The 14,599-nt window shown below is 36.3% G+C and overlaps 2 protein-coding genes across 4 annotated transcripts; one reads left to right on the forward strand and one right to left on the reverse strand.

Annotated features, from left to right (window-relative positions):
- Nucleotides 1–512: 512 nt before the first annotated feature.
- Nucleotides 513–11,588, reverse strand: LOC149729223 (uncharacterized). Of its 2 annotated transcripts, XM_089887242.1 has the most exons (18): nucleotides 11,425–11,588; nucleotides 8,746–8,839; nucleotides 8,114–8,208; nucleotides 7,690–7,823; nucleotides 7,304–7,417; nucleotides 6,729–6,866; nucleotides 6,255–6,413; nucleotides 5,807–5,920; nucleotides 5,280–5,408; nucleotides 4,905–5,009; nucleotides 4,286–4,444; nucleotides 3,721–3,819; nucleotides 3,129–3,344; nucleotides 1,879–1,975; nucleotides 1,602–1,668; nucleotides 1,171–1,298; nucleotides 771–811; nucleotides 513–628 (listed from the first exon to the last, which is right to left on the reverse strand). In XM_089887242.1, exons 1-18 carry the CDS (start codon nucleotides 11,495–11,497, stop codon nucleotides 518–520), a joined length of 2,073 nt encoding a protein of 690 aa, XP_089743368.1. In that variant the 5' UTR covers nucleotides 11,498–11,588; the 3' UTR covers nucleotides 513–517. The 2 variants fall into 2 exon arrangements, with proteins under 2 accessions (XP_089743368.1, XP_089743369.1); XM_089887243.1 differs by lacking the exon at nucleotides 771–811.
- Nucleotides 11,589–11,954: 366 nt separating this feature from the next.
- LOC149729224 (2-oxoglutarate and iron-dependent oxygenase domain-containing protein 2-like) lies at nucleotides 11,955–14,588 on the forward strand. 2 transcript variants are annotated; one of them, XM_089887249.1, is made up of 5 exons: nucleotides 11,955–12,180; nucleotides 12,439–12,603; nucleotides 12,925–13,149; nucleotides 13,662–13,919; nucleotides 14,229–14,588. In XM_089887249.1, exons 1-5 carry the CDS (start codon nucleotides 12,055–12,057, stop codon nucleotides 14,484–14,486), a joined length of 1,032 nt encoding a protein of 343 aa, XP_089743375.1. In that variant the 5' UTR covers nucleotides 11,955–12,054; the 3' UTR covers nucleotides 14,487–14,588. The 2 variants fall into 2 exon arrangements, with proteins under 2 accessions (XP_089743375.1, XP_089743376.1); XM_089887250.1 differs by having other exon boundaries at nucleotides 12,060–12,199.
- The last annotated feature ends 11 nt before the right edge of the window (nucleotides 14,589–14,599 follow it).

The following is a 14,599-nucleotide window of genomic DNA, read 5'->3' on the forward strand; positions in this document are numbered from 1 at the left end:
CGCCTTTAAACAAGCACCGCGGATACTAAACCGGGGACTTCCCCAATAAAACTCTTGTTACTCACCTAACAACCACTTGTTTGTTTGCCGTTATTCGTTTAACGATATTGTAAAAGTATACGGTAATTCAATCTAGCAACCAAGTAGCCAGATTTTACTGTGTTCAAATATTATTGTTTAAATGCGACTTTGGTGGCAGACCTTCTTTGTTTTTTCTACCTTCTCTTTGGTCCAAACGGAGGCGTGAAAAATTTGTGATTACGGAATGGTTACTACTGCAATGGCCGCGGCACAGTTATTTTACCGAGTTTATAGCGTGTTTGAAAATGGGAACGGTGATAAAACTCGGTAGTGAGCATGAGGTGTATGGATACACCAAGTGTGTCTGGTGTATGGATACACCAAGTGTGTCTGGTGTATGGATACACCAAGTGTGTCTGGTGTATGGATACACCATGTGTGTCTGGTGTATAAGAAGACACTTATGTTATAAGTCAACAGTGAACATGAGGTGTTGTTATTTTTCTTTTTTATTCATTTTGTTTCTATTCCTATTCTTAACATTAGTAGTCTCATAATAATGAACCCCAATCTTCTTTACTTTGTCTTCTCTTTCCTTTCGTCGACGCTGTCATGAAAAAGAAACAGATTTCATTAAATAAGTGTTAATATCCTCTTAGAAATCAAACTTTCGCTTTCTATTCTAACCCAAGGTTACTGGGTTCAAAGCTCAATGCTGGTATACTATATAACAAAAGCACCATATTCACCTGTTTAGAAGTTAGTTTGTCCTTTGCTGGCTTCCCCGAATCTAAATCAACAATTATTAATTTAAACAATATTAAATGAAAGTAATATTGAAACTAATTTAGCCATACAAAAAAAACCCTCATACGTGGGAACTTGTAAGCAAGCACGAGGTGTATGAAACAGAACACCCGTGTTATAACGACTGTCGTTGCCCCGCTATGCGAGGATAAATAAGTTACATACGTGGTAACCCGTAAGCGGACACGAGGTGTATAAAACAGAACACCCGTGTTATAACAACTGTCGTTTCCCCGCCATGCAAGTAACTAAATAAATATTTTACAAAAAACTGCAAAACATTGTTGAATCTCAAAAAGTACAGCCAAGGTAAATATCCATGCCGCCATATTTAACCCCCACCTTTCTTCCCACCCCTCTTCTTTTTAATGGAAGGTTGAACTTGATGAATCGACCCCGCTTCCTTCTCCCTCGTTTCTGTCGTCTTCATTAAAGTTTCGATTCTACGTTTCATATCACCCGAGAGAAACCTGACGAGATACAAATATAAAGCTGGTTCATATAAATGCAAAACATAGAGATAATATACACATAGGTGCAAAGCAAGATTAAAAAAGGGGGTCAAACGATTTTAACCTCACTCCCCATTTTACATCTTGATTTACAAATCTTAGTATGACAAGAAATGACCAAACTCTCGTTAAACAAGGAACTAGTTATCGTAACTGTATTTTTAATCTAGAAAAAAGGATAATTAACAAAGGCTTGGGAGTTATTAAAGATACATTCTGGTTTTAATGGGAATAAGAAAAACAAGCACGATTGATTTAAACCTTTTCATTTTTTTGATCTTCAATTCCATTTCCTTTCTTTTCAACATTCTCTCTTCTTTCATACGCTCTATGACATCATAATTAACAATACATCACAATAATATGTAAGTTAAATGTAGAAAGAATCATCAGCCTATTTGTTTTTAAGTTATAGGTTTGTTGTTGGTGTCTCGTACACTTACACATATATCGATTATGACAGCATCGTCGAACCAGCAATATGTATGACATCATAATTAACATTACATCACAATGATATGTATGACATCACACCCACCTGTATCTGATACATCATTATGGGCATTGTCATCTATTGTGACATCATCAATGGCATCAATGGGTTCTGATACAGAAGTTTGAACATCAGATTTTGGCTGAAAATAAAATCAACAAATAATTTCAACAATGAACATTATATAAGTTTGTGTAAATGGAGAGGGAAGGTAAATGAAACCTTGAAGTTCATATTAGTGGGGTCAAGATGACAAAAACAAGGTCTCTCAACCTTTTATGGTTCGTGGCCCACTACCCCATCAATACAACAACCTACATATGTAAACACAGAATCAGCGGTGTAAAAAGTGCGTATCATTGGCCGGATTTTTTAAAAACTGCCGGGGTGGGAATCCGGAATTTATTTACTTCGCCGGCCACGTAGCATTTCGTTTCAACTTAATATTGTCATAAATCCGGCATTTATGCAGAGACAATGGCAATTGTGACGAACATAACTAGCTAGGTCGTAATACATTTGCGGTATTTCGTAATTGATTGCGCTATAATAGGGATTGTGACTAATGTAATACGTAACAATACAAACCAATATGTATGTTCGGAGAGTGTAGATCAGTGTATTACCGAATATAAAACACAGACAATCTTAAAGCACCATTAAATTCCTGGTAATTCTTAAAAAGAAAATTCCTTGCCCGTGGAAACTTGTTTTTTAACTGTAGGTGGTAATCGCCGATTAGTTTTAAAGTTTTATTAAACTAAAGAAAGCAATCCTAGTGGAGTATTCCTTGCTTAACTAGCTATTGGTAATAATTTCAATTGAATGTTGACTGGACAAAGTTTGTCGCGCGTATTATAAATAACACTATGCCGTATCATAGGCTTATAAGCAAAACTTTAGTTTTACTGCCAAACGTGGAAAGCGTTGCGGCAATCAGACTTTGATCGGTAAAGACGAACCGTGATTGACGCGTTTTAATTAAATTCTCACGCTACTAAGGACCACAGAAAAAATCGTTTGCTTATATCCAAAAGCCTCGTGTAGTCGTGTAAGTGATGAAAGCGGGGGATACGAGGGTGGGGTTAAGTAGGAGGCAACATTTGACGTCAGAACGCATGCGTCGGGGAGAACTGCCGGAAAAATACAACTGCAAACCGGTATCGGCCGGATTTTTTTTACATGCCTGCACAGAATATGTTTAATTTATGAAATCCAATTCTTTATTTATAGGGCCTAAACAAGCTACATTACACTATATATATATACGAGGATAAATAAGCCACACCACAAACCTCCACATTGGGATCATCGTCCTCCACAAACTCCAACCCCATCTTCACCTCAGCGAGGTTCTGTTCGATCGGTTCAAGTTGTTTCTCAATCTCGATCGCGTTAGGGGGTTTCGAGGGGTCGGTGGGGGGGTTTCCCTCATCTTGGGTGGTTTCCACTGGGGGAATTCCCTGAGTAGTTACCAATGTTTTTTGCTCGGAATCCTGGACCTTCGCCACCTATGTCATACATTGGGTTTAATATAAAATGTGACTCCTATATATATATGTATGTGTTTATGCTAATACATATGCCATTGAAACAAACAATTGTGAAAATATCTTCCTCACACTTATAATAAAATTGTGCTGCAAGAACAGCATATATACTTTTGATTAATGTACAAATTAATGCTGCCAAATATACGTAAAAGAAAACAGACAATGTATACTGGTACCAACGTTTGATGTTATATACAGGTTGTCTTCATCAGGGTGAAGAACACTTAAACAGCAAATATTAGCAAGATAGAATGTAAATTGTAAGATCATCAGTTTTACAATTATCTCTATGACATCACTAAACTAAACATGACATCATAATATACATTATTACCTCATTAAACCCTGGTGGTCGTACAAAGTACGGTATCTTTCCTCGCTGCCAGTCGTTTAAAATCATCTTAGCAACGGTTTTCAAATCAGGAACCCCTCCCTATGATGTCATAATCAATATTATTACATAACAAACATATATATCTTTGGATAAAAGCCAATGGCATTTAGTTCATGGATAGGCAAGCTTCAGGCTAAAGATTTAGTTTTAAGTTTCAAGACACAACGGGTAATTCGCCAACTTTGGCTTAAATGCCGTGTCCATAGTCTGTCAAATGAGGTCCTAAGCCAATCAGAATACAAGTCACAGATGAAAAAACATGATCACACTATATCTGCCTACACATGAAAATACCATTTGAAATCGCTCCTCGGTTAAACTTTAATACCAAAAGGCAATAAAAGCATTGTGCCTGATCGCAACACGAGTAGAATATATTGATCCATATCTTTAAAAGGTTAGAGACCTCTAACATTACTAACATGCCACCCACCTCAAGCACGCAGGACCCCAACATTACACACACGTCACCAACTCACATGAGCCACCTAATACACCAACCCACCTTGAGCAACTTCCCCGTCCTCTTGGCAACTTGTTCCAAGAAATCCTCGCTGTCCTCCCATTCCGTTATCAAATATTGTTTGGATAAATATTCACGCTTAACCCTCCTTAATATTTCTCCAATATGTTGATCAGCATCGCTTACGTACTCCACTCGCACCTGTGATGTCATAAGGGGGTGTTGTGATATCATAAATGCCAAATTAACATCATGAGACAGTGTGACGTTTTTACGTGTGACGGATGGATTCTTAGTTGGAATTAACTAACAAAAGTGTCTTCAAGCTGGTCCATTAAATCACCGTAGCTAAAACGTCATGCCTGTTTCTCGTATTTCCAACAACACGTAACTTAGGCAGCACTCAACGTATTTAGTTTACTTTACTCTCGAATCTCATTTATTCCATCTACTGTATTTCCTTATTTTCCTGTTCTCTATACATTCATTTATTCATTCTCTATATCGTCGTCTATCCTGTTTACTACGGACCACAACACTCTTATAGAAGTTACAATCAGTGGCACAGCCAGAAAAAAATTAGAAGTTTTTCAAAATGGAGGGGGGGGGCCTGAATTATTTAAACACCCGATGTTTAACCAACTTGCCACAAAATACTCACAACCCCTTTTAGAATAATCTCTGTTTCAGTATCTCCTGTTGGATGAACAATCCCCGGGCAATCGACGAGGAAGATACGTTTCATCAATGTGATGTATTGCCATACCTACCATAGATATCATATATATAATTATAGATATCATATATTTAAGGATAGATATCATATAAAGTTTCTATAAACACAGGGGAGGCAGGGATAGTTAGACACACAATCCTGTGAAACAAATCTAACTTAGTGGTTGTAATGTTTACTGATTAATGAAGTCTAAGGTAAGTCTGCCCCTGCCAAGGACCTCACCTATATAGAATATACTTTATGCCATAATATAATACAATTACCATTATGACATCACAATAACCAAGCATTCTATCCTACCTTAGTCTCCCCGGCCAATGGAGCAACTTTACAAACTTTCTTTTTCCTCAAAGTATTGATAATCGAACTTTTCCCAACATTTGGGTAACCAATGAATCCACAACTTATGGTTTTTTTATCGCTGTGCAGCTGGAAGTTACAAGGTTTGTTTATGTTTAGTGGAACTTTGATGATGGGTAGAAAGAGTTTCATTGTTAGATATAATCTAATACTTACAATTGGGTAATGTTAATTTGTGTTTTCCTACAAGCTATTAATTGACATAGCTTTTATAAGGGTTGTAAACATTAGTTTTTGATATTGTTGAACTTACAACTGTAGCCCTTTTTCTAAAACAATAACTAAAAAGGTAAAGGATTTAGAGCACCATATGGCTTGAAAACTGTGGCTGCTTTATGTGACATAAAGCCGTTTAAAAGCAGCAATACCACCTAGCTATAACGCATTTACAGTGTAGACTGTCTACACTGTGTAGTTGTGAATTACTAATACAGCCATTTATTACAATACAAATACAACCAACTAACCTTCCCGAATTGCCTCAATAAATTAATCAAAGCTCCTTTCCCGAATGGGTTTGTGATTGATGCGTGGAAGGCAAGGGTTGGTCGTTCCTTGGATAAGTGGGCAACCCAAGCTTTCTGTGGGAAAATATACATGGTAATTGTATAATGTATAAATAATGTGTATTGGTATATTTACTAGTGTAGTGTATACATTGTAACAATTATATAGGCCTATTACATTTATGCAATATATAAATGTGATGTGTATTGTTATATCCAGTGGTGCAAATAAGCCTTTTTGGTTCAGGGTTCTAATTTTGTGTGAAACATGTTAATTTAAAAATAAACACGCTTTAAAGCTCTAAGGTAGGCAAAATAACTAGGCTTAGAAAGCTTTATAATCCCAAAACCAAATTCCCCTGTTTGGTAACCACTGCCATAGCCCAACACAACTTAAAACACATCTTACTGTTATCCACGTTGGTACGAGGTCGACTTTGTTGAGTGCGAATATAAGATGTTTATGTGGCTTCTCTTTCGCTAAATATTTCTCCACACGAGGGCAGCGAGTACCCATCGGGTCTCGTGCGTCAAGAACTTGAATCACGACGTCGGAACAATCGAGAACCTGTGGCAATATTATGACATTACACTTAAACATTATGATGTCATCAAATTTGAATATGATATCACAGCTGAACATTCAGTTTTTATAATGACATCACAATAAACCATGTACACACGTTAACCCCGATAACACTCCTTTCAAATGTGTAAAAGCACCTGGGAGTTGGGGTAACTGGCCGAATCCCAGGTTCTCCAAAAAATAATTTACCCATATAGACAAACAAATTATATACTCAAAATCAACAAAATGCTGTGACATTACAATAATTATTGTATGTTCATAAACTAAACATTCAATCACAACAACCACCCTTACTTTATACAACTCGTTCCAAATCCTTCTTGATTGCCCAGCATTGAAGAAATGAGCCAACGCAATATCATGAGTACCGTCCCATTCTCTCACGAGGTCATTATCTTTCACGGGGTCATATGATTCGGTTGTTTCACAAATCTAAATCCAAAATAACAGTATTGATGTATTTAACATGGAATGGTGTCACACAAATCATGTTTGCATTATCCCACAAAGTTCCATAAAAATAACTTCTAAACATAAACGGACTTCACAACCATAATGAAATATTTGAATGTAAGCTAATTACTACACGGGCCTGAGGTCCCCTATGTTTGATAGCATTACCCCTTTTTGTTTAGAAATTGTTACACCTATTAAACAAACTTTTGTATTGTTATATAAACAACATAATAACTATTACTTGTAAGTTATAAACACACATTTAAAACAACATTTTAATGGTTTAGCATGAAGACATCCAAATGACTGTGCCTTGCGACTTAATATTCAGTTGTGTTTACATTTATTTATTACTGTTTATGGGAAAGTATTTTAAGAAATTAATTTCCCAGTTTATGACATCACAATCATACCTGTTTGCTCATTTCTGTGACATCACTAACGGTAATATTCGGTCGTTTCCGAGTCGATTTTTTACCAAAAGTTGATTCAAAACTTTGAGTGTCAAGAATATGAACTCGTGCGTTCTGTGTGATGGGATAAAGTGAGTGACGTCACAAGCGAGTGGATTAAGTTAACATAAGATAAGGTTACCACAGTTATAGAAATAGACCTAACTGCTGATATGCATGTTTTTTACAAAAGTGTTTTTTACATAAAAATCTGCATTTATACCCTCTGTGTTGTTTTGGCGGCAAATTTGCCTTTTATATAACAATGGGTAGTTTAGCTTTGTTTTTTTTTATCAAAACAAATCAAAAATTGCCCTGCAGCGACACTTGTACTACATCACAATCACCTTTGCTCTGTCATGTAACAATGACATCGGCAGTTTGCTTGGTTTTAAAATTATCTGGTAAGGATCCTTCATCACTTTACCGATTTCTGATTGAAATTTCTGGAGACTGTTTTGAGAAATAACTCGTGTGTTTCCTGTAAACATAAACATGAAAAGAAAAACATTTATTTCTTCGAAAACAGTAGGCTTAGTGAAGACCTAATAATTTAAAAGAATAAAGGAAATTAGCAACAAAATGACAATCATAAAAACGCACTACTAGTAAAAGCTACTTGAGCGCCAAGTTAAAGCAGGGATGATAAATTCACTAAAAAGTTGAATAGTAATATTGCAATGTCTCAATAATGTTGTTTAATATAACATTAATATTTCCTAAATATAATGGTAGTAATGCATTAAACTAATATTTAACTTTCTCACTCACCAAACCACCTTCTATTTGGTTCAACTCTCGCTCTTGTTCCCGATGCAAGTTCCGCTTGAAAAGCTGCGGCTTTCACAACTTGACCTTTACGGTTCCTGGGGTTTAAGGGGAAGTATTATTCAGCTGTTTAACTTATTGAACTTCATATTACATTTAACTCACAACTAATATAATATCTTTCTTTTAAAAATAAGGGCCCAGTCATTATCAGTACGATTAAAGCCTTGTCACATACCTTCGAGAATGTGGCAAGCACTGTAGAACCTCACCCATATAGAATATGCATATACAATGTTGGGGTAATGGGCCAACTCTGGCCTAAATCCCAGGTGCCATGACATGCCTCACTTTAGGACCTCACCCATATAGAATAGAATGTGCATATACAATGTTGGGGTAATGGGCCAACTGTAGCCTAAATCCCAGGTCCCATGACATGCCTCGCTGTAGGACCTCACCCATATAGAATAGAATGCGCATATACAATGTTGGGGTAATGGGCCAACCATGGTCTGAATTCCAGGTGCCATGACATGCCTCACTGTAGAACCTCACCCATATAGAATAGAATGTGCATATACAATATTGGGGTAATGGGCCAATTCTGGTCTAAATTCATCAAACACTTTTACCTGATAGGTTTCCCTCCCTTGTACATATTAAGCCGTTTAATGGTGGCTTGACTTCGCATGTTGTGACCTCCTTTCCCACCATCTTTCACACGATCTGTTGGTGTAACAATGGTGATTATATAAGTTATAATAGATGGAATGTTTGTACCTTATTTCCAGACTGGAAAATATGTCGTGAATTTTCAAAATTGGTTAAAAATCCGCGCAACGTGCGTATGCCCACAGAAATAAAAAAAGTAGAACGCGCATCTCCAATGTCGGTAAAGGAGAGAGGTAATACACTCTCTTTCTTTCGCGAGTCGTTCCCGCTTACTATTGTAGTCAATAAAATCCAGGGCGCTTTATGTAGTTTTTCTTTGTTTTTTTGAAAAATAACTAATACAAGTATATATATATATATATTTCTAAAAAAAACGTTTGTTTGGACGTTTAAAAAAAAAAATTAAATGTTTAAATTTCATAAACAGGAGCTAAACTGTAAGCGTTAACCTACCGAATAACTAAATTGACCTAAAAAACTGGAATAGTTGTACCACTTAGCACTTACATATTAAAGGCTTGTGAATGTTAAACGAAAAACGCACCTGATTTTTCGGCGGGAATTTGTAGTACAAACTTGGCACTGCCTTTCCCAAAGTTGCGTATAAAATAAATGCAGTTTGCCAATTAAACAGAATAAGGCTGTAATAAACCACCTAAATATGTTCACTGTTGTAGTGCTGTATATTTACAATGTTTTTCTCAGCCAAGCAGCATGTTTATTACGAAATAGTGGGGATTCACACGTGGATTCATTGCATCGTAATAGCGATTGTTTGACCTGGCAATTAATTACGACATAATAGCAACTCACACGTTCATTATTTGCGTAATAATAGCAAATGTCCCCTTGATTATTTAGTCTGCAGGTGCTTAAAACAGGTTGGATATTTGCCTTTTCACGATGCGCCTAAGTAGAAATCGATTTGAAAAAATACTTTGTACATGCTTAAAGCAACGCTTGTATTAAAAAAAGCTGGGAACCATTGTAATAAGGAAATAAGGAATACAGCATGAAATGACACGCTTCACTAACTTATGTGAATTAAAATAATGCTTATGACAATCCCTAAAAAATATTTGCGATCGTTTAGGTGGAACTTAAATTGGTGCTTGTGTACCACATGGGAGACCTTTGCGTACCACAGTTCGAGAACCACTGGTTTTTAAGCATAATTATATCTCCTTCAGTATATTCCCCAGTTGGCCGACTGGTCACAAACACACGAAGACGTACGCAGGGATGCACAATATTCTAGGATATCTTAAAATACTTTATTTCGAATCTTTTGTATTTATAACAAAAAACGGCCAAGCCGAAACGTATAGCAACCTTTGAAAAGACGCTGCAAAACGTTTTCTCTCGAAAGTCCCACAAACACAAGAATCTTTTTTTTCAAAATTATTAAATTTAAAAAAAATGTTAGTTTAGTTGAAGAGATGATGTATGATAGCGTTATTAAACAAAATAGCGAACGTATGAAAGCATTACACTGTTACAGTAATGTGCATCACTAGACGTACGTCATAATCGTTGCGCAAGAGAACGTAAGAAAAAGGTTGTCAAGTCCTTTAACCTCAGCCGTTTAGTTTATACTGTATTTCTTTGGTTCGCTACTTTACTTGTAAATTAGGAGGTTAACAATTAAGTTTCAAGAATCAGACGATCCGCGCAAAAAAATCGGTTGTCCGTGCAAAATCCACGCAATTTCGATCTCCAAAAAAAATCCTCCGCGCAGTTTGCAAACTTTCCAATCTGGCCTTATTTATCCTCGCATGGCAGCGCAACGACACAGGTGTTTTGGTTCAAACATCTCGTGCCAGTTTACGAGTTTGCACAAGCGATTTTGTTTACCAACTTTTGGTCATGCACGCCATAATTTGTCTCACGCACAACAATTAATAACACATGGAGCTATACAGAGAAGACGGAAAAAATTTTCCGCTAGGAGGCGATGACAAATTCGTTTCTCTATTTTATGGGGAGCAGTTAGTTTCACGGTTTATACACATAAGATATAAACCCCTAACCCCTAACCCCTACCCCTAACCCCTAACCCCTAACCCCCAACTCCTAACCCCAAACTCGTCAAACAAAAAAACTTGAAAAAAAAAAGATAAAAAAAGTATTCCACTGTGCGGGACTCGAACCCGGTAAAAATGAAACAAAGAGAGTTTACGACCGCACGCAAACCGCTACACCACAGACTTGACAACAGTGAACATAACGAAATAGCGTATATAACCGACCTAATGTGGGAAATATGTTCTTACTAGTGTTTTATGTATTTGGAAAGGTATTTTTATTATTTAATTAATTTGTTTTACACTTATTAACACTTTGTAGTGCTGTTTTGTTCGTTTTTTCGTATTTTTTAATTTAAATAATTACCGCCTCTAGCGGAAAAAATTTTCCGTCTTCTTTGTATAGTCCCATGTATTAATAACACAATGAATAAATGGCTGACATATATTTTCTATATGGCTAACAATTTGGACAATTATGCTTTTTTTTCCAGCCAATGAACAATGGTTAGGACAATTTCTCGACTGCTATGTGGGTATTTTCTTTACAAAAACAATAATATTTGAATGTCTTTTCACCAAAATAATCTGAACAATATTTTAATAGATTCTCACCTGGATTAGTACTCGACGCAGATTTGCTGATAGTTTGTCGTTTCTGTTTCGTTAACGGTTTAACTTTCGCCATTTTTAAATATAATTTATCATAAAACGATTCTATACTCTTCTAAAAATCTACACATGCAAACTTGGTTTATTATTTTTAATGTAAGAAAACGTGTACCACAGATTTCGTAAATTCGGAATTTGTGGAATCGTCGGAATGGGCACGAAGTCCAAAATGTTATTCGAAATGATTAAAGCAACTTTTTTTGTCTAAAAAAAAACACCTCGTGTTTGCTTACGAGTTACCGCGTATGTAACTTTGTGGGTGATTTTTTTTCTGTATGCCTGATAATTTGGACGATCTATTAGTTACCACTGCGTTGAACCAATTAACAGTGTGTCCCCCAAAACACACACGTCTACAATGATAGCAGCGTTGAATCCATATTCTCTGGGCTAGAGCGCCATACACAGTAATTGTGCTTGGATGTAACTACTTATAATTACCAGAGTCCGTGTTTTTTATAGTCTAGCTGATACATAGAAATCAAATAAATATCCTAATTAAAAACAAAAAAAACGTCATGGTTGATTTCTCTCTATGAATCAGCTGACAATTGTTAACAACCTTTTAAACTCATGGCAGTTGTAAATAGAAAGTTTTACGTTTGTCGGTGCTTTTTCAAACAAAACTATTTCGTTGAAAAGTTTAACTTACATGTGACATATAATGGGACGGGCAAATTAGAACCAACAACGGAACAGGTTGGCAAGAAACTTAATGGTAATATTGGTAATTCCTCGGTTTGCTTCAACCCAGTAGGCAGTGATCACTAATGGGTTGTCTAAAACAAAATTGGTTTTAATTATTAACCTGGCCTTTGTTACTGTATTGAAGAGATACACAACAAATTATGTTTAATGTTTTACGCATTGAGAAATATCTGTACTGTTCTGTACTTATGGTATTGGATAATATTAGCTGCTAGTACAGCTTGTAAAGACTTGTAATATTACATCCAGGTTCTTCTTGACAGGGGAGCAAGTGACGAAGATGTCGCCGATGTTTTGCTGTCACTTCAAAATGAAAGGGAACGAAGAGAAAACTTGGGAGGAAAAATAATTGAGAGAACTTTACAAATATCCCAACAATACGTGAAATTGCACCCCTACTTGTACGAGATTAAAGTAAGAAGTTATTAAAATTGGTGTAAATATTTCACCTGTTCTAGACATTTTAATGTCTTGCTTTTAGTTTGTTTTCATGTTAATTCCTGTCTATTTTGCTTTTTTCCAACAGTGAGCTAAGAAAGTTATTCTATGTTTATAAGGTGCTACAGAAAGGCATGGGGACTGGAATTGGGGTCATAGTTCTCCCATTACCTTTAACACCCAGAGTGCTACAACCAGTTGAAACAATGTCCCCTTAGTTCACATATCAGTATCTTGTATCCTTTAGTTTTACTAAGCCACCAAACCTTTATAAGTGTAACATGTTGATGCCTTTAGGATGAATTCTTCAACCCAAAGTTTCTTGAAATCGTGGAATATTCAAAATCTGATGGAGCAAACCAATCCAAACTTATTTCGATGCTTAGCAAAACCAAGTGTGACCATGTTTGGTCCCTACCGGTGTTTACCAACAAATTTTGTGACGACTTTGTGGAAGAAATAACCAACTTTGAGAAAAGCAAATGTGAAAAAGGGAGACCAAATACAATGAACAACTATGGAGTAATAATTTAGTTCATGCATTCGGATTGTTCTCATTTTAATTTGACAAACATCCTAAATAAACTGCCAGCAATTTTCGCTGCTTTTTGCCCAGGGAATAGAAATTCAAGGTTTGACACTACTGTGGGCGTGGATAAAAAAAATCAATTTTCTCCAAAGTTACATCCGTGTTGACTTGTAATAGAGCACGAAGTGTATGAAACAGAACACCCATGTTATAACCACTGTTGCTGCCCCACCATGCAAGGATAAATAAGTTACATACGTGGTAACTTGTAAGCGGGCACGAGGTGTATAAAACAGAACACCCGTGTTATAACGCCTGTCGTTGCCCCGTCATGCGAGGATAAATAAGTTACATACGTGGTAACTTGTAAGCTGGTACGAGGTGTATGAAACAGAACACCCGTGTTATAACAACTGTCGTTGCCCCGTCATAAGAGTATAAAAAGTTACATTCATTCATACACAATATGTCTATTTCCATATAAATACCCTTAATATAATTCCAGATTCTTCTCAATGAATTAGGATTCAATGAATTATTTTTCAACGAGTTTCGGCGAAAATATATTTCCCCCATTGTAAAGATTCTTTACCCAGAGTGGTTCGGGCTGGGGTTGGATTCGCATAAAGTGTTCACCGTAAAGTATAAGCATGGGGAAGACTTGGACCTTCCTTATCATTACGATAATGCTGAAGTGACGCTTAATGTTTGCCTTGGAAAGCAGTTTGAGGGGGGAGAACTTTATTTTGGGGGAATGAGGAGGGTGTGTGTTCTGATTAGCTATATTGTGTTTTATTGCATCTAAAATTTATTTTCTTAAATAGTTTTATTTTTTTATTTGTTGCATAATTATTATGGTAGATACTTCAGATGAAATTTAAATGTTTGCCAATTATGTTCTTTTAGAATTGGTGTACAAATAGTCCTAATGGAATTGAATCTACAATTCCAATATTTCCATTTAAAATGGTACTGTTTTCGAGTTATTAACACTTATATTTGCACCAGTAACCTATATGGCAACTACTTGCCCAAACATTCAAGCAATATTGACAATATAACAATCTTCCAGGAACCTATTGATCTTCTGCACACTAAACCAGTGTTTCACAACAAATCATACGGCATTCTCCATCGTGGGCAACACTTGCATGGGGCCATGAGCATTGAAGGATCATCAGAGAGACACAACATCATTATCTGGATGAGAAGTTCCTCAGTGAGGAATAATCTGTGCCCCATGTGCGACGACGAGCCGCAGTTGGTCGAACAAAGCGGTTTCGGTGACGGGTTTACTCAAGATGGTCCCAGATTTTGCGCACTTACATAAAGCACAACTATGCATTGAAACATCTTTGTTATTTTATAGTCCAGTCTTGGATAAGCAATACATGTCTTGGCACTCAAAAATTAAATAATCTTTATATTTCAAGATCATTGACA

The sequence above is a fragment of the Ciona robusta genome, chromosome 10 (genome assembly GCF_009617815.1).
Source record: "Ciona robusta chromosome 10, ASM961781v2".
Taxonomy (NCBI): domain Eukaryota; kingdom Metazoa; phylum Chordata; class Ascidiacea; order Phlebobranchia; family Cionidae; genus Ciona; species Ciona robusta.